Below are 19107 nucleotides of genomic sequence, written 5' to 3'. Positions count from 1 at the left end.
TACTACATAGATTATCTTTATTTATGACTGAACTACTCAACATAAGACCTATGGTAAAAATTGGCTAAAAATAATGTTTATAGTATTTTTTTCTTCATAAAGAGTTCCCATCTTTCTTTTTCTTATAGAGTTTAATATTAGGTCAAAGTTTCACAAACAAAATTTTGATTTGATTTGAAATTTTTATCCTCAAGTACTCCCATTTGGAATTGCAGTTTTTGAGCTACTGTTTGGAACAGCCAGCAGAAGGGGGCATAAGATCAGATAAATTACCTACAATAGTGTATACATGCAGTTTCTTTCCAAGCCATATCACCAATTTCCTTGTGTTCAGCAGCAGGATGCCAGCATTGTATGGGTGTGATAGCTGTTGCTGTAAAAAACAAAAAAACAAACCTTTAAATATTTTTTTTGCAAAATACTACAATAATGTTGAAACCAAATTATAAAATACAATACACAAATTAAATGTAGTCCAAATGGATTGGGAAATGACATCGTCAGCATAAATCAGTTATTCCAATATAGAATTTTCATCCCCTTTTTAAAAGTTAGAGAATTATGTAGTTTTACTAAAGAAAGACTTAAAATGCAGACAAGCAAATTCACAGCAAACTAATTAGACTTGGAACTCAGTCCCCCCAAAAACCCACATTGCTGATTCCACCTCAAAACAGCCAAAACAAAGAGTTCTGCTTCCATGTTCTACAAGTTTCTGCTGTCCTCTCCCAAAATTAAACCAGATGGATGAAGAAATCTTTGGGGATGAGATGTGAAATATAATACATCAGAGGCAGGGAATCTGGAACAATATATGTAGAAAATGAATAAATCTATCAAAACCTAGGACTGAAACTAATGTGCAAGTAGGCAGCTTTCCCAGCCTGCTCTACCAGTACAATCCAGATGTTATCTAGAGTCCAAACTAGACTCATTCCTGGGGTTTGGCTTTAATAACAAAGAAACCAACATTAAGGTAGCAAAACTCAGCTCAGATCTGCTCCCCAGACTTGTCTGCTCCTGTGGCCCATTTGTTGGGAGTGCTCTGCCTATGCCAGAGGCCCTCTTCCTCCAGACTCTTACCTCTCCTTTATCCAAGAGGGGTAGTTATTCATCTCCCTCACTGGGCAGCAGTCCATCCTATTCATCAAAGTACTCAAACCATAATTAAGTCCCACCAAATAGGGATGGATTTAAGCATATGCTTAAAAGCTCTGCTGAACTGGGGCCCAAGTCAGAAAAACCTACCTAATTCTTTCCCAGCAGGATCAACATCTGCTAATGTTAGGTTGTTTCAGGCAAACACTGTCAGCCTATTACAATATATTTTTTATTATATTTATGACAAAGTACTTGCTATTTTTAGGTTATTATAGTCAAAATGCTGGGTGAATAGTGAAGTAAATTGGGGAGAAGGTGTGGATTTAGGAGGAATGTAGCCACTAGGTGATATAGGGTTAGCAGCACACATTGAGCAACTCCCATCTTTTCATGTGCTGTGATATATGTACTGCTTACTGTATTTTTCACTCCATGCATCTGATGAAGTAGGTTTTAGCCCACAAAAGCTTATGCCCAGATAAATTTGTTAGTCTCTAAGGTGCCACAAGGACTCCTCCTTGTTTTTTTCTCTTTGAGCTATATACTTGCTCATTGTGCTGTTGAAAACCAGACCATCTAATAAAACTGAGACTGAAAGGAGCTTTATGAGAACCAAGCCCACTCTTAATTCTGGTATTACTAACATTAGAAAGTGAGCAATTAATTTCTTTACTGCCCCAAACTCTAAATCAAAGCAGAGCTACACCACTGAGAGACTTGTTTCACTAATGTTAGACTAGGAGAGAATACCTTTAATGAGCACTAATTACCCTTTGAGGTCTTTCAGGTTCTTAGCAGTGGTTTGTTCTTGTTTATCATTATATTATTCAATTTCAAATTGCATAGGTATTATAATAGAAAAACAGGATTAGTTAAAATTAATTTGATTGTTTATTTCGCCTCTTGAAACTTAAAAAAAAAGTCAGTAAGTGATGTTTGTCATTTTGATTATAGTTTTTGTGATTCAAACCACTGGCATTTTGAAGCACATTTTGAAACAGTTTTTAGAATTGTTGAAAATATTTGACTTCATAGTTAAAATGCTGAGGATTTTAATTCAGAATTTATACTGAAAAGGGAGCTGAAAGGCTTTCTAGTTAGAGGAACTCAGGAGATGATAGCGTAGACAGTTTTTCTAAGAACGTAACCTATGCTGGAAATTGTTTCAATGAAACTCCTTTACATTCTTCCAGAAAGATAACAACATTAAATTAAATACCCCTCTTCCATCCCAGTACTGCTGTAAGTTAAAGTTTTAATACAAGCAGTGATGACAGTTCATTGTATGAGACTGTCATGTCTTGCAAGCATGTTTTTATCTCACAGTTACCAGGAGACTTCGGTTTTGATCATCATTCTCAGTCTAGTTTGCTGTAGCATTAGTTATTCTGATATTATGAACCTGTAATTTCTTAAGGGTTTGATCCTGCAAATGTGCTGGGTGTAGTGTTTGCAACTGTGAGTGAAAATCCCATTCATGTCAACCAGTAGACCCAATAGTGTTTGTAATATTGGGCCCAATTCCCTGATTCTGCAATTGAATTCAAGGAGGTGAACTCCTGTGTCCATGCAGAGAGCCCCACTGAATCCAATCCTGATTGCAGAATCAGGGCTTATGTTTGTAATAATACCCTCTTTCCTCCATCTGATGTCCTCTGAATTTTTTTAATTGCTTTGACTTTAAATATTGGACCAGTGCTGCTTATGTTTAGATTATATTATTCAAAATGACCTTGTTTCAGTTTCCTTTGATTTTATTTTTAAACATTGTTAAATGTTCAAAATTGAAAGTGTTTCACTTGACCTAAAACAATTTTTTTGAGATTTTTCAGATATGCCAGCAAACTGAAACATCAATTATTTATGCGTCTCTAACTATAATCCACTAACAAAAACATACAAAATGGAAAGAAAACAGGAGTTTGTTAAGAGTGCTGACTCCTTCAGTTAAAGACTTTGCAGTGACACAAAAAGACAGATAAAAGATGATGTTGCAGGATATTAATTATTAATCAACAATCATTTTGTATCTTCAGTCACAGCTTTCTGAAGAAAAACTTAAGAGTAATGCTTGCTCCTTAAACCTGAAATACTAGCTTCTAAAATTATGTCCTGAAAGTATAAATATTTGTAAGAATATGACATTGGTTTTGGCCAAGGTAAGAAAGAGAGGTTGAGACCTAGCAGCTCACTAGCATTACCAATTAAGGACTGAGAGGAGTAGGACTCATTCTTTTCACTGCTCCATAAATAAACATAAAAGCTTGTGCTTTTCTTTTTTGTTTCTGGATTTATTCCTCTCCTATGACAGAGTCCTAGTCTATTAGTGGTTCGACTTGCACTGTCCTTAGTGGGGGCAGAACTGGGTTTGAGCCATGGACTTGAATGGAAGTAGGATTGACATTGTAATGATAATATTTCCAGTTGTACAGGTTCATCAACTGAGACCTTGAGTAAATTTGAAAAATAAATCGTCGTAACTGTTGAATTTTTAATTTCATTAAAATATTTGACAGAATATTTAATTTGGGTTACTTGTTGAATGCATTTTTACTCAACATGCTCAGATTTTTCTTTAATGAATCTGTTTGATTGATTAGTTAAATAGACTAAAGACTCTTCCTAACTCTTAAAAACTTACATTGGGTCTGTGGGCAGTGGAAGGGCAAGTTGACAGTAGAAAAACAAAAGGCAAAAAAAATCTTGGACGAATATTGTGGTATCCTGGTTGGGATCAAAGGGATTATTCATCCACAAAGATATTAGCAGATCATTGTACAAAATGGGCTACCATGGTTGCAAACCTCCAGGAAAGGAGATGCTACATAAGAAGCAGGGAAAGAAAAAAATCCATCACTGACACTGAGTGATATATTTCCCCAGATAAGTGGGCCACTTGCAAAGTTAGGTCTAAGCTTGTAATTGCTTATGCATGTGGTTATATAAGCATGCAAATAAGCCCTTCGTAATTACATGCATAAAGATTTGCTGGATCACAACCTGAGATAAATATATTCTCATCTTCTAGGTGCATTTGTGTAATTCACTAACACTAATGAACCTTGCATACCATCTAAAAGAACATGTATCAACATGGAATGTCTTGCAATGTACATCTTCTACGGAAAGAGTTTTTATAGTCTGAGCACAATCAGTGTACGGGCAGGATATGGAAATACTTGTCAGCCTGTTCTATAAGTACTATTAGCTTTTTTCCTAGTCCTTTTGGTCTTCAAGAAAGAAGAGTTAGGGAGTGAAATGCTGGGACCATTAAAGCCAGTAGCAAAATTCCCACTGATTTCAATACGGCCAGAATTTCACCTAGGAATTTTTGTGTATTTATTATTTGCTATATTTCAGTCACTTGTGATACAGACTGAATAGAAACTTAACAGGGCACTCTCAAGAGAAAAAATAAAAGCTATGTATCATTCTTGTAAAATTATCACAAAAAGTGGCTAGCCTAGACACAATTGTTCTTCCTTACAATCATGACTTTAAAAAACAAAGAACATACCCATCCCTTTTCTTCCCCTCCCGCCCTTCCCCCCAAACCAAACCCATAGCCAGTGGGCATGTGGAATTTTGCAAGGCTCATATTTTTGAACTGATGCAAAGGTCTTTAATTAGTTTTTTCTCAGTCCTTATTTAGACATGATTCCCACTGAAGTCAGAAATAGAGGAAAAGTTTATTAAGAACCTCTGGAATAAGCCCAGTGTACATTTTGAAGTTCTTTCCTGTGTTGACATTGATACTTTATTAATACCAAACATTTTGAAACAAATGTTATGTACTTTTGTCCATTTATGTGCTCATGTGCTCTCTTCCAGTTTATTCAGGTTGTTTTCAGTGACGTTAAAACAAAACCTGTGGCAGTTCTATTTAGTAGACTTTGGTAACCCCTCTCCCCTTCTCCCAATTTTAATTTTTTTAGCTACCAGATTTTAAGTACTGGTCCTTATTTGCTTGACAGTGTCCCCTTTAATGCTACACCTACTAATGGCAGGTAACATTTTCAAAGTTTAAAAAAGGCTTACTTCACAAGAAATGGATTAAGAAGTTAATGTTCACAAAGAAAACTGTTCACTTTCTTTTAAATATATTCAGATTAACAAATAAGCAATGAGATTGTGTGTGTTCTGCAGACTGTAGGTACAGAGACCATGAATGAGAATAAATTTATGACTGTGGATCCCAATACCGGGCCAATGGAAGCTGCCATCAAACCATTGCCATTTAAGGATTCAAACTTCATTGTAAGTATATTAACCATTAGAAATTCTCAAACTTTAAATGAAGTAGTAACTAAGATACTATATTACTACATTGCTAATATTCCTACTAAGAAAGTAAGATTAGGAGCCATGTCAAGGGTCCATATCATACCATCAGTTTTAAAGAAATTCAGCTTCAAAATCCATGCCAAGTTATGGCCAAAGTGTGCATTAAATTACAGAACATGAAAATGACACTAGTCCAGAGGCAAGACTTCTTATATTCAGTCCTGACCCAATGCCAAAAAAGTACTGCTGCTAGATCAAGGTACCTGTAATGGTTTATGGTCTGGTATCTCGCAAGTCACCAAGGCTAGAAATGAACAATTTATACCATTGTAAATCTGGGAATCCAGTCGGTTCAAGTGCATGAAGCATTCGTTCCTAAGCCCAGTCAGGTTGCAAAATAATGGACTAAAAATCAATCATGTCATTAGTGATTGCCATTATGCACCCCCTCAGTAATTTCATTGCCAACATAATGTTAGTGGCCATTCTCTCAATCATTAGAGCTAGAAACAAATACTTACTGCTCTCTAAAATCTTGGCATTCCAGCTTTCAAGTGGTGGAAACTCTAGCAATTTGTGAAGTACAGGCTGCTAAAATAACCTCAGAATTAAATTGTGGGTAGAGGCATAGCAAGATGATAATAGCTGCTAATGTGATTGTGGTTTGGTCTTTACTGTTGTTTTAATGTCTGCTGTCTTGCTACCTGTGGGGGCGCAGACCCAGTTGTCAGACTCTACCAAATGTTCTTTGGATCAGTAACCTTTTCAGAGTGCAAGCCCTAAGCCATTGCTCAAAAAGAAAGATCTGATCCCTGTAATTTAATTCTGTATGAATCAGATGCAACCATCCCACAAAATAAAGCCTGAGTACTTGGTGTAGTTTGCTAAGCAGGGGTTTTACAGGGATATGAAATTGGCCCCAGAGTCTCAGGGTTTGCATTTATTTTAGACCACTACATCCTTTGCTTCTCAAACTCTTCTCTAAGCACCAGCCTCTTTGGGTTGCATGGTTTGTGCAGAAGCCTCATGTGCCCAAAGCCTCTTCACGTAGCTTGAGTATAGGATTTGGGTAGTGCAGATGCATTGTGCTGGCCCTTCATGTTTCAGGTGAATTTCACTACGTCTGAATTGAAACTGTTGGTATCCACAGGCATGAAAGCTGAGGTATGTACAGAATCTGGTACCACTGTTGCAGAATTAGTTGTAAAATTGTAATGAAAACTACCACAGTATTGTCTCACACTTGACACAAAAATTAATCAGAGGGAAATTCTAGGAGATTATTCTGAACCCACATCCACCCCATGAGCTGTGATTAAGAATTCTGCTGACTTTTAAAATAATTTTATTTTAAATTAATCTCATTGTGAAGAAAATAAAGTCAAATACCTTAACTTCTAAAAGTATGCCAAAAACTGAAAAACTGTTAGTTCACTCCACCAGAGACAATTTTTGGTTGCAAATTTAAAAATAAAAAGCAGGAAGGAACAAGTTGCCCTTTAACTGTTAATCCCAAAATATCTAGATTTAAGGACTAATGCTGCAAGGTGCTGTGCACCTTCTGGCAACTGAATAGAACAAGGGGTTGATAATGGGATCTAGAGCCTTTCTCCCATAAGTCACCAGCTCACGTGCAGCTAAATTAATTTGCACTTGAGAGTTGTTGCCATGTGATTGCTATCATGTAAGAGGAGACTCACTCCAGGTCAAAGCAGATACAAATTCATGTCAGTTTAGTTGTTGGCAGTCTCAGCAGGAAGAACCAGGATAGAGAGTACTTTTCTGTATCACTCATTCAAACTCCTAGAGGTGATCCCTCCAGAACAAATTGGAGGCACATTCATAGAACAGTACAACGAGCCTTGTACTGTCTCTGCCGCTACTGTACCTTTCCTGTCAATAAAGCTATCAGTCCATTACCTTTTACAAGAAATACACAAGTGCATTAGGCCCAAATCCTGCGTTTGAGTCTCTGAGGGTAGGCCTAGAAAGAAAACCCTGTCAGTTTCTAAGGCACCCCATGCAGGTGTAAGGATCCATCTGCATAGATCCACAGGCAGGATCGGGCCTTCTCAAGCATATAGCACAGAAATTTTGCTGATCTTGCTTTTGTAAATCCAATGTATAGCATTTTCTGGCTATTTAAGTAAAGTATAATCAGCAAGTATCATTGTTATATCAATGGGGATGGGTGGTATTTTTAAACATTTGGAAATGCTCTCAGTTCCATTCTCAATCCCTCAATCTGTTCAGATGCCAGAAGGTGCAGAGCACCTTGCAACATCAGGCCTTAAATCCAGATATTTAAATCTTGCTTTAGTGGATTTAAAAGCAAAATATACAGTGAAAAAAGTGATAGCTTCTGATTCTTCTTCCTTTTTATTAAAGCAAAAACAGATTCTTCACAGTGTAATAATTAGTATATTTCCAGTTTGGCTGAGTCTTGCCACTAGCTTTAGATCACGTCATAAGTGCCAGCAATAGGCCAAACAGATAACTTGAAACGTGATGAGGTAGGGGGAAGATCCATGTAATGAATCTGAATTACAAATGTGTTGGGATGGAAATGGCTGTGGTAGCTGTCAATAGCCTCTCTCTTTCAGTGCTATCTAGGTTACCAGGGTGTTACTCCTATAGCTAAATGTTCCATTTACTTTCCATTTTGGCTATTCATTGCCAAAAAAAAATGAAGTTGATGTAATCACTAGCTCATGAGCATCCTCCCTGAATCCAGTATCTTACAGTCACCTCTATGGAAAAACCTTTTCACGGAGAATCCTAGTCATCTACTTTACCATTCCCACTCCTCCCATTCTCAAGCACTTTACACACCAATTTATAAAATACAGCCAAAATGTGTGTGCAGAACTTTGAGAGAGTTTTGATAAGGCTGATGTGGTGGATAGTAATTATTAAGAGAGAGAACACTTCTGGCTATGAGAAAATGTTCTTTTTTGAAATAAAACTGAGAAGCTCAGTCCTTTCATCTTTTAGAAGCAGTACAGTATGTTGTGTATCTTCTTTCTCTTGAGGGACATAAATAAAATTACTCCGTAGCAATCACATTTGATAACTGAAATGACTTATGATAACTATAGAAAGGCTTGCTTCCTTTAGTATAGCTTTCAAAATGCACAATAGTCTTTCCAGCACAACGTTCTCTTACTCCTTTTCTATTTTACAGTCTTCTTTCATTTGAAAGAAAAAGAAGATTGCCACAAGGCTTCTCATAGCATTGATTACATTTTACAAGATCAGTTGTATTTTTGCACAATCACTTTTCACTTACTGAAGATACAGCTGCACCTGTAATTTTGCATATGCCATGCAAAAGAGAATTTAGACATGTAATCACAATTTAGATACAACCCCATAGTAAACAGTTTTAATATGATGGGAAGTGCGCACAAGTGCGGAATCCTGTAATCTCAGACTAACCCTAACCAGACTGATTTTCTATTTCCCTATAAAAAGCAGATTTTAATTTCCTTCAGTTAATCCCAAAACTAGTAGTTTTGACACAGTTAAAAAAATCTTTGTTTTTCTTGCAACTGAAATTAAAGTGTACAGTGTGTTAGACTATTGATTAAATAAGTGAGCATGATAAATGGTTCATGACAAGATGAGGCGTATCGCAAAGGCTGTGAAATAAAAATGTCATATTTTGAAATAGTCATCTTTATTTTTTCTTAAACACTATGTTTTAATTCTAGCACTCTGGCATTGGTGGAGCAGCAGCTGGGAAGAAGAACAGAACTTGGAAGAACCTAAAACAAATTCTTGCTTCTGAAAGGGCATTGCCATGGCAACTCAATGATCCTAGTTGTAAGCTGCTTAGATGCTTTGCATGTATTTATAAATAATAAAATCCACACAAATTACTTTCTTTAAAGTGAACCTAAATTTTATCTATGCATGCAGTATTCTGATTGAACAGATTCCAGTGATACTATTTAAGAACAGCCTGACCCCACAACCAAATGGAGAGGAACATGAAGCATGTAATTGGGAGTGGTGTTAGAAAGTTTGTGCGTGTTTGAGAGAGAAAAGTTTGGTAGGTCAAGATTCTGTCACCTTTATTCATATTGAGTGGTACTCTATGAGTAACCCCATGTCTGCCTTAATCTACTCATGGAGTAATAAATTGCTCAACATAAATAAAAGGCAGAATCTACCCCTCAGTTTTTATCTGGGCAGGCTATAAGAAATAAAAAAGCACCTCAGAAATTGAGCGTGTTTGCATTTTTTAATATTTTATTTGTCAGCCTGTTAGGGTATATCTACACTGCAAGGAAACCCCTGTGGCAACAAGTCTTAGAGCCTGGTCAACTGACTCAGGCTTGCGCCATGGGAGTGAAAGTAGTAGTGTAGATGTTCCTGCTTAGATTGGAGGCTGGGCTCTGAAACCCCACAAGAGGGGTGGGTCTCAAAGCCGGGGCTCCAGCCTGAAAAGGAATGCCTTCACTGCTATTTTTAGACCCAAAGCGCAAGCCCAAGTTAGTTGATCCAGCCTCTGAGACTCCCTCCTGCAGGGTTGTTTTTTTGGTAGTGTAGGCATACCCTCAAGTGTTTTATCCAAAAATAACTTGCCATTTTCAAAAGGGTTTTTGAGACTACTATTATAGAAAAATGCAGACGACTGTGTGTTCCTGGCTATTACAACTGACAATCTGCTGAGGTTGCTATTTCCACTACATTCTATTTGTAAATGTACACATTTTAAAAAAAGATAGAAAAACAAACGTAATTGCATATTTTAAAACAGCTGCCTCAGGCATTAATATCTTTTGAATTATTGCCTTATAGTGCATGTGACGATTAAAGGATCTGATCTGCTAAATTGGAATCCTTCATCCATAAAATCTGAATCAGATGCACGTGGGAGGAAAGAAGCTAGCCATGTACAAGATATTTTTGTGTATATCAGTACTTTGTCAAGTTAGGGTTTGTTTGTTTTTTTGTAACTATTGAAACATACCGAGTTGTGTCTGAATAAACGTTTGCATATAAGAGCAATGCTATTACTGCCTAAGGGACACCAAAAAAATAGCAATTTCTATAATTTCATTTAAGTATTCAAACAATTTTCTAGGTCATTGGCCAGGCTTAAAGTGGCACATGCTTAAAGATTTATCTGATTTAAAAGATTACTTTGCTTTTCTGGATTACAGTATGTCAAAGCTTCAGTCTTGAGCAATGTTTGGTGGTCTTAACGTACAGCAGGCATAATGACTATTCTTGCAGATATAGTATCTCTGACTGTAGAGGAAATATTGTCATTAAGACTTACATGAAACCATTGTGTTTGTAATGAAGTTCAAATAGCTCTCTTGCATTTTTCTTCCTTTAGGGGCCAGTCCTGCTCACCTTACCCCTGTCAGTAAGGCAAGCAGGATGAGGGCCTTAGTGTACAAAGAAAGCAAGCTAAATGCTTTCAGTTAATTCTGTTTCATGTCTCTTTGCCTTACTGTTGCTAGAAAATAGACATTTCATTTAGTAAAACAATTGTTTTTCAACAGTTGTTTACCTTTCCAAGTGTTATTTTTATTTAAAACAAAACAAAACACAAGAGTGACCCTGAAAAGATAGAATGCAGAAGTTAATGTCTTCCTTTCTCTCTTTGACATACTTTTAGACTTTAATATCGAAGCTCCTCCTTCCTTTAAACCAGCCAAGAAATACTCTGATATTTCAGGACTTCCTGTAAGTATTTTTTTTTAAACTTGTCTAAATTGGCATAGCATTTCTCACAACACAAAATAAAGATTCATAGATATTAAGGTCAGAAGGGACCATTATGATCATCTAGTCCGACCTTCTGCACAATGCAAGCCATAGAATCTCACCCACCCACTCCTGCGAAAAACCTCTCACCTTCGTCTGAGCTATTGATGTCCTCAAATCGTGGTTTAAAGACTTCAAGGAGCAGAGAATCATCCAGCAAGTGGCCCATGCCCCATGCTACAGAGGAAGGCGAAAAACCTCCAGGACCTCTTCCAGTCTGCCCTGGAGGAAAATTCCTTCCTGACCCCAAATATGTTGATCAGCTAAACCCTGAGCATATGGGCAAGATTCACCAGCCAGATACCCAGGAAAGAATTCTATGTAGTAACTCAGATCCCACCCCATCTAAGATCTTATCACAGGCCATTGGGCCTATTTACCATGAATATTTAAAGATCAATTAATTACCAAAATCATGTTATCCCATCATACCATCTCCATAAACTTATTGAGTTTAATCTTAAAGCCAGATAGGTCTTTTGCCCCCACTGCTTCCCTTGGAAGGCTATTCCAAAACTTCACTCCTCTGATGGTTAGAAACCTTCATCTAATTTCAAGTCTAAACTTCCCAATGACCAGTTTATAACCATTTGTTCTTGTGTCCACATTGGTACTGAGCTTAAATAATTCCTCTCCCTCTCCGGTATTTATCCCTCTGATATATTTATAGAGAGCAATCATATCTCCCCTCAACCTTCTTTTGGTTAGGCTAAACAAGCCAAGCTCCTTGAGTCTCCTTTCATAAGACAGGTTTTCCATTCCTCGGATCATTCTAGTAGCCCTCCTCTGTACTTGTTCCAGTTTGAATTCATCCTTCTTAAACATGGGAGACCAGAACTGCACACAGTATTCCAGGTGAGGTCTCACCAATGCCTTGTATAACGGTACTAAAACCTCCTTATCCCTACTGGAAATACCTCGCCTAATGCAGCCCAAGACCGCATTAGCTTTTTTTCACTGCCATATCACATTGGCGGCTCATAGTCATCCTGTGATCAACCAATACTCCGAAGTCCTTCTCCTCCTCTGTTACTTCTAATTGCTGCATCCCCAGCTTATAACTAAAATTCTTGTTATTAATCCTTAAATGCATAACCTTACACTTCCCTCTATTAAATTTCATCCTATTACTGTTACTCCAGTTTACAAGGTCATCCAAATCTTCCTGTATGATATCCTGGACTCTCTCTAAATTGGCAATACCTCCCAGCTTTGTATCATCCGCAAACTTTATTAGCACACTCCCACTTTTTCTGCTGAGGTCAGTAATAAACAGATTAAATAAGATTGGTCCCAAAACCGATCCCTGAGGAACTCCACTGGTTACCTCCCTCCAGCCTGACAGTTCACCTTTCAGTATGACCCGCTGTAGTCTCCCTGTTAACCAATTCCTTATCCACCTTTCAATTTTCGTATTGATTCCCATCTTTTCCACTTTAACTAATAATTCCCCATGTGGCACGGTATCAAATGCCTTACTGAAATCTAGGTAAATTAGATCCACTTCATTTCCTTTGTCTAAAAAATCTGTTACTTTCTCAAAGAAGGAGATCAGGTTGGTTTGGCATGATCTACCTTTTGTAAAACCATGTTGTATTTTGTCCCATTTACCATTGACTTCAATGTCCTTAACTACTTTCTCCTTCAAAATTTTTTCCAAGACCTCACATACTACAGATGTCAAACTAACAGGCCTGTAGTTATCCAGATCACTTTTTTTTCCTTTCTTAAAAATAGGAACTCTGTTAGCAATTCTCCAATCATACGTTACAACCCCTGAGTTTACAGATTCATTAAAAATTCTTGCTAATAGGCTTGCAATTTCATGTGCCAATTCCTTTAATAATCTTGGATGAAGATTATCTGGGCCCCCCGATTTAGTCCCATTAAGCTGTTCGAGTTTCGCTTCTACCTCAGATACGGTAATATCTGCCTCCACATTCTCATTCCCATTTGTCATGCTACCATTATCCCTAGGATCCTCATTAGCCTTATTAAAGACTGAAGCAAAGTATTTGTTTAGATATTGGGCCATGCCTAGATTATCCTTGACCTCCACTCCATCCTCAGTGTTTAGTGGTCCCACTTCTTCTTTCTTTGTTTTGTTCTTATTTATATGACTATAGAACCTTTTACTATTGCTTTTAATTCCCTATGGAAGGTCCAACTCTACTTGACTTTTAGCCTATCTCACTTTATCCCTACATGTTTTGACCTCAATAGGGTAGCTTTCCTTGCTGATCCCTCCTATCTTCCACTCCCTGTATGCTTTCTGCTTTTTCTTAATCACCTCTCCGAGATGCTTGCTCATTCAGCTTGGTCTATAACTCCTGCCTATGAATTTTTTCCCCTTTCTTGGGATGCAGGCTTCCAATAGCTTCTGCAGCTTTGACTTAAAGTAATCCAAGGCCTCCTCTGCCTTTAGATCCATACGTTCTTCAGTCCACTCCACTTTCCTAACTAATTTCCTTAATTTTTGAAAGTCAGCTCTTTTGAAATAAAAAACCCTAGTTGCAGATTTATTTTTGTTTGTCCTTCCGTTCACTTTGAACTGAATTAGCTCATGATCACTTGAACCAAGATTGTCCCCTACAACCATTTCTTCTGTGAGGTCCTCACTGCTCACCAAAACCAAATCTAAAAGGCATCCCCTCTAGTCGGTTCAGCAACTACTTGATGAAGGAATCCATCAGTTATCGCATCTAGGAAAATCTGAGCCCTATTATTATTACTAGCACTCGTCCTCCAGTCTATATCCGGAAAGTTAAAGTCTCCCATGATCACGCAGTTTCCATTAGTATTTACTTCATTAAAAACATTAAAGAGGGCTCTATCCGTATCCAAATTAGATCCCGGCGGTCTATAGCACGACCCAAGCACTATCCCAGGGGAGGCTCTAGTAGTTTTCTTCCCCAATGTAATTTTTGCCCAGACGGACTCTGTCTTATCCATTCCATCGCTTCTTATTTCTTTACGTTCTACCTCATCATTGATATACAGTGCTACTCCACCACCTTTACCTTTATTTCTGTCTTTTCTAAACAGCACATACCCTTCAATACCTGTAGTCCAGTCATGGCTACTATTCCACCATGTTTCTGTTATCCCTATAATATCTGGTTTCGCTTCCTGCAATGTATACAGGTAGGTCCCACTTCAGCAATGTACTTAAACATGTCCCATGATTTAGAGCCAAACCCTGAGCTAAACTGCCTCTGTATCACATAGCTCCTAAGACAGGGGTTCTCAAACTGGGGGTTGGGACCCCTCAGGGGATCACAAGGTTCTTACATGGGGGGTCACAAGCTGTCAGCCTCCACCCCAAACCCCGCTTTGCCTCCAGCATTTATAATGGTGTTAAATATTAAAAAAAGCATTTTAATTGATGGGGGGTGGGGGAGGAAGAGTCACACTGAGAGGCTTGCTGTGTGGAAAAGGGTCACCAGTAAAAAAATTTGAGAATCACTGTCCTAAGACCTAGGTGGACTCCATGGCTAAAGATCCAAAGCAGATTAAGGGCCTTGCCTCTTGAGATAGCTGCACAAGTCCCTCTACCCTGCCTCTTCCCAGTGGTAGAGTCTGGTTCCCTCACCCACACACATTATAGGTGGAGCTGGTAGCTCACATTTCCCATTACAGGAAAGGACCCTGTCTTCAGTTGCATACAATTTTTCCAAACTTCACCGTTCAGACTAAAACTTTCTATGTCCACTGTCGGTCTCCAGCTCATTATTCTTAGTCTTATTTGGAAAAATGATTCAACAGTTGCAGAGAATAAGATTAGGGAAAAATATGTTGTTTGGCTCATGTTCAAAAATATTCTTACAACTGTTACATTGAGAAGCTCTAATGCCCCTATGATTTGGAGTCAGAATTTGCCATTTGGCAGTGGGGTAGCCTTTGTGTCAGGGATATACCTTTTGCTTCTGTTATGAAAAAAACACCCACATTTGGCCAAATTATAAGACTTTCAAAAATGTCAGTTCACATATGTTCAGTAGAGACTTGTTAGAATTTGGCAGCTAAATTCTCTGTCTGCAGTAAGCATAGTTAATGCAGTTGAATGCTGTCCTGGAGAACTGGATTTTACTTTTGTCTCTGCTGTAGATTTCCTATGTGATATTAGTCAAGTCACTTAAACTATATTTTTAAATTAACTGTGTGGTTCCTCAGTTTTTGGGTGCCCAACTTTAAACATTGGGTCTGATTTGCGGAAGTGCTGAGCTGAGTGCAGAAAAACTGCAACTGAAGTCAATAGAAGTTTTGCTTTGAACATGGAAAGTGCCATATAATGCTAAATACGCTGAAAAAAATCAGGTCCTGGCTATCTCAAACTGGAAACCCAAAATTGATGGCCATTTTTGACCTTAATCTCTCTGTGCCTCAGTTTCCCATCCCTAATGCTAGGATAGTAATACTTCTCTACCTATCTAGGGATGTTGTGAACATAAATTCATTTTTTCTGAATCACTCAGATACTGTAGTGATGAGTGTCATAGAAGACTGCATGGGGAAATTAATAATTCTGTGTTCAGAACAGGGTTAGAGTAGTGTGCAGTAAACAAGTTGGAGGGCCACACATTGAACAATGAGGAGAAAACAAAGCATTGAATAGTTGCTCATTAAGTGAGCACCGTCTATTCTGGGCACTGAATGCTGCAGGAATGCTGAGATAAAAATAGAATGTGATCATGTATTTAAAGATTGGTATCATAATGCATCCACGCAAGGGAGTTGGAATTAAGCTTGTACAAACAACGTTAATTCAGGCATTTCCTAACTTTTGAGAGCTTTACTTTGCAACCTTAATTTTCTTTTAACATCGTTTTTTTGATTTAATATATAAAGGCAGTTGGTGGATGACATCAGAGGAGACAATATGTCTCCCATGGGATCCTTCTTCTCTGAGTGAAACCTGCCACTTTGACCCTCTAGATTTAGGAGTTGCCAGCTGAGATCCATCAGACCTCTGATTCAAACACATGCCTTTCTCCCCGGTCATTTGGGACATAGCTCGCCCACTCAATAAAACCACTCCCCTCCAGCCAGTTTGTGTTTTTAACTAGAATATTATCTATATTATGTTAGCACCCAGGATCCCCAAGGAAGGATTGGGGTTCAGTTGTACTTAGTGCCACATAATCAAGTAATCCAGAAGTCTGTCATTCTATAGGAAAGACAGGGCGCAACAGGTGGATGAAATAGACAAATGGGGGGTGGTTTGGGAGGTGAGGTAATAATACAAACAGATTCTGAGCAGAAAAAAACAGAGGATGCAATTAGTGTCTTCATCCCCCTCTATCTTTTCCCCATCCCCTCGCCTGACTGTTGCTTTGCAGGTGTAAACAGCAGCCCTAACTGTGTTTACTTGGGTTGCAGTAACATTTCTGATCTAGCACAGGGAAGGGCTGCTGAAGGAGCTTAATTGCATAAGCCTTTTCCACTTCCGCCTCCCAAAGCAGCTCTATAATTCCCTTCCTCACTGGCCTAGAGCCTCTTCAGAATTGGTCAGTTAGTGAGCACATGGATTAGAGAGGCTACTATTTCCCACTGCTACGTAAAGATGTGTCAGAGTTTGGCTCTTTAATTAGCCAGAGGAGACCAAATTTACCCTTGGGAAGCCTGTAGGTTTCCTACTGACTTCAGCAGTCTCTTCTTTTTTGCCCATCCCCCACTGTCGATGAGCTATGTAAATGTAACTACTCTAGTATGATCCAGATAATCTCTCTCTGACGGCTGCATTCAGAGCTGCTTTTTTTCTTTTCTCTTTTGGCTCTTTCAATTTTTCATCTTCTGAATACATCTTGGGACAAATTTCCTGTTTTGCTTATGGCTGGAAAGTTTCTCTTGACTGATAAAAATATCCTGTTTAACAACCTTTCTTATTAAGATAGGAGACTATGTGTCCTTTAAATTGCTGAGTCAGAATTGGTGCATAAGAAGCACAACATTTATTCTTAAAATCACTTCCTAATGGGAAGATACAGTACGTAAGGGAATATTTTAGAAGTCTAGTCCAAAAAATGTCCCCACATTATCTGAGAGAAATCTGATAGCATTTGTATGAGAACATTTCCTGTGAGGAGTGCAGGATTCCCCAAGAAATGCTATGTACAATAAATTCTTTAGCATTACTCATGCAAGGAAGTATTAAATGGTCTGTCTTATATAAAATGAGGAGTGCATTAAAACTCTCCCATCAGTACATCAGCAGTTATGTTAAATACCACAACTGAATTCTGTTGATTCTTGTCTCTTTCTGTGTGGTAACACAGATGGAATTATATCCCTTAATGGTCTAATAAGACACCCAGTTTATAGTTTTAATGTGGCATATGCTAAAAGTTCAAAAATAATTGTATTTATGGATTGCATTTGCATTTTTAGACACTTAAGCTCTTCTGTTGAAATTTAGAAGGTAGGCCTTGGGTTAGATTAACATACAGAACAAAGTAATTTAATCTAACAGAAGAAATTACTCAAATGCTTGAACTTCTGCCTTTTCTGAAAATGTATCAGCTTTGGTGATGTAAAAACAGACTAAGATAATTACATACTTCAAAACATGATAAAGTATCTGTGGCCTTTGACTTAGTTTACAAAATGTGGAGGGATTTTTCCTTGCAAAATTGCATTGCTCTGCTTTTTATCTGGTTTAATTATTGCAGAAATATTTGAAAAAGTTTTAATCATCATATTGCTTCCAACAGAATTTATCTGAAAATCACTAGATGGTAATTACATCTAGTATATAGTAATGTCTTGACCTCCAGTATGAAGTGTAAGACTGGTAGAGGATCCTCTCAGGGTCACAGTTTTTTAACAAACATTTAATGACATGCAATAAATAAGTAGATACAATTTAGCTGAAAAACTTATTGCTATTGTCCATTAAAAATCAACCTGTTTTCTTACACACCTTGAGCCAAACTCATAGAACTTTGGTGTACAAATATATACCCAGGTTAACTCTGTTGACTACATCAGGGATGATATTGGCCCTTCATTAAGTCCTACATTTGCTATTTTCTGAAAACTAAAATATTTTTCATGTTAATTAATGTTTTGTGGCGTTGTAAAAAAAAATAAAATGCTATATGGCAATAGTCCTCAATATACTCTGCTACATAACGCTTACCAGCCCTGGCAGTTGACTACCCAGTAGCCACGTACTGAGTTTTCACTTTAGAGTTCCCCCCACATTTTTCGCCATGGAGAACATTTCCTTCCTGCCATGGAACTGGCAGGGGATTCAACACTACATCCTGAATCTGGGGAGACCTGCAGAGCCTGTGCTCTTCTGCAGTGCTTCCTGTCCCCTTTGGTAGTATGCTTCTTAAAGAAAGCAAGCTTCCAATGCCTCAGCCTTCCACCATCCCAGATCTCTTGTCAGGGAGAGCAAGGAAGGAAGGTCTCATATCACTGGCAGGTACGACATAAGATAATACGACCAGGGTCAATAGTTATTTCATTTGGGTCTAGGGTGGAGAGAATAATACAATGGAGATTAACTTTTCTCCTGGTTCTACCCAATGTGCTGAGCCTGATAGCTAACATATGCTCAAGCTTTCTGTGGCAACAGGGAGGGAAGGATGATGGGGTGGAGCTGGAACCTCACCTAGGAAGCCCTAATCCAAACGTAGCAGAAGTGGAGGATACAAGACCAATGTTAGTTGTGTCACTGAAAGCAGAAATCTGCAGTAATGCAAACCACTGAGGTCAAGTTTCTTATCAGTTCAGCCACAGAACCAAAAGCTTTTTCTTTAAAAAAAATCGTTGCCATTGAAAAGAAAACTAAAGCTACAAACAATCCGACACAAGCAGAGAAATCAAGTCAAAGCTATCAGACCACCCATAATTCAGCCTCTTTGTTGGTAATTTATTGGCAACAACCTCATTCTTTGGAGAACTACTTGTAAAGGACTGTACCAGACACAC

General features: G+C 38.1%; 2 protein-coding genes across 8 annotated transcripts in view; one reads left to right on the top strand and one right to left on the bottom strand.

Annotated features, from left to right (window-relative positions):
* The window catches only part of LOC144930221 (uncharacterized), a 453637-nt gene that overhangs the window by 13617 nt on the left and 420913 nt on the right, over window positions 1-19107 (bottom strand). For all 3 annotated transcript variants that reach the window (XR_013635366.1, XR_013635367.1, XM_078851665.1), the window contains one exon: window positions 278-373. Coding sequence is in view for 1 of the 3 variants with exons in the window: in XM_078851665.1 (XP_078707791.1) it covers window positions 278-373 (96 nt within the window). In the remaining 2 variants the exon portion in view is untranslated. The remainder of the gene's footprint in view (window positions 1-277; window positions 374-19107) is intronic.
* Window positions 1-19107, top strand: part of INO80C (INO80 complex subunit C) — a 55054-nt gene that overhangs the window by 18839 nt on the left and 17108 nt on the right. For 2 of the 5 annotated variants that reach the window (XM_078851661.1, XM_078851664.1), the window contains exons 2-5: window positions 5248-5358; window positions 9099-9210; window positions 11021-11088; window positions 14215-14313. In XM_078851661.1, coding sequence (XP_078707787.1) covers window positions 5248-5358; window positions 9099-9210; window positions 11021-11088; window positions 14215-14313 — 390 coding nt within the window. The remainder of the gene's footprint in view (window positions 1-5247; window positions 5359-9098; window positions 9211-11020; window positions 11089-14214; window positions 14314-19107) is intronic. The other 3 variants (XM_078851662.1, XM_073332669.2, XM_078851663.1) reach the window with 2 other exon arrangements.

The sequence above is a fragment of the Lepidochelys kempii genome, chromosome 2, assembly GCF_965140285.1.
Source record: "Lepidochelys kempii isolate rLepKem1 chromosome 2, rLepKem1.hap1, whole genome shotgun sequence".
NCBI classification, from domain to species: Eukaryota; Metazoa; Chordata; order Testudines; family Cheloniidae; genus Lepidochelys; species Lepidochelys kempii.
The sequence above is the reverse complement of the archived record's forward strand: the minus strand, read 5'-3'. Positions and strand labels throughout refer to the sequence as shown.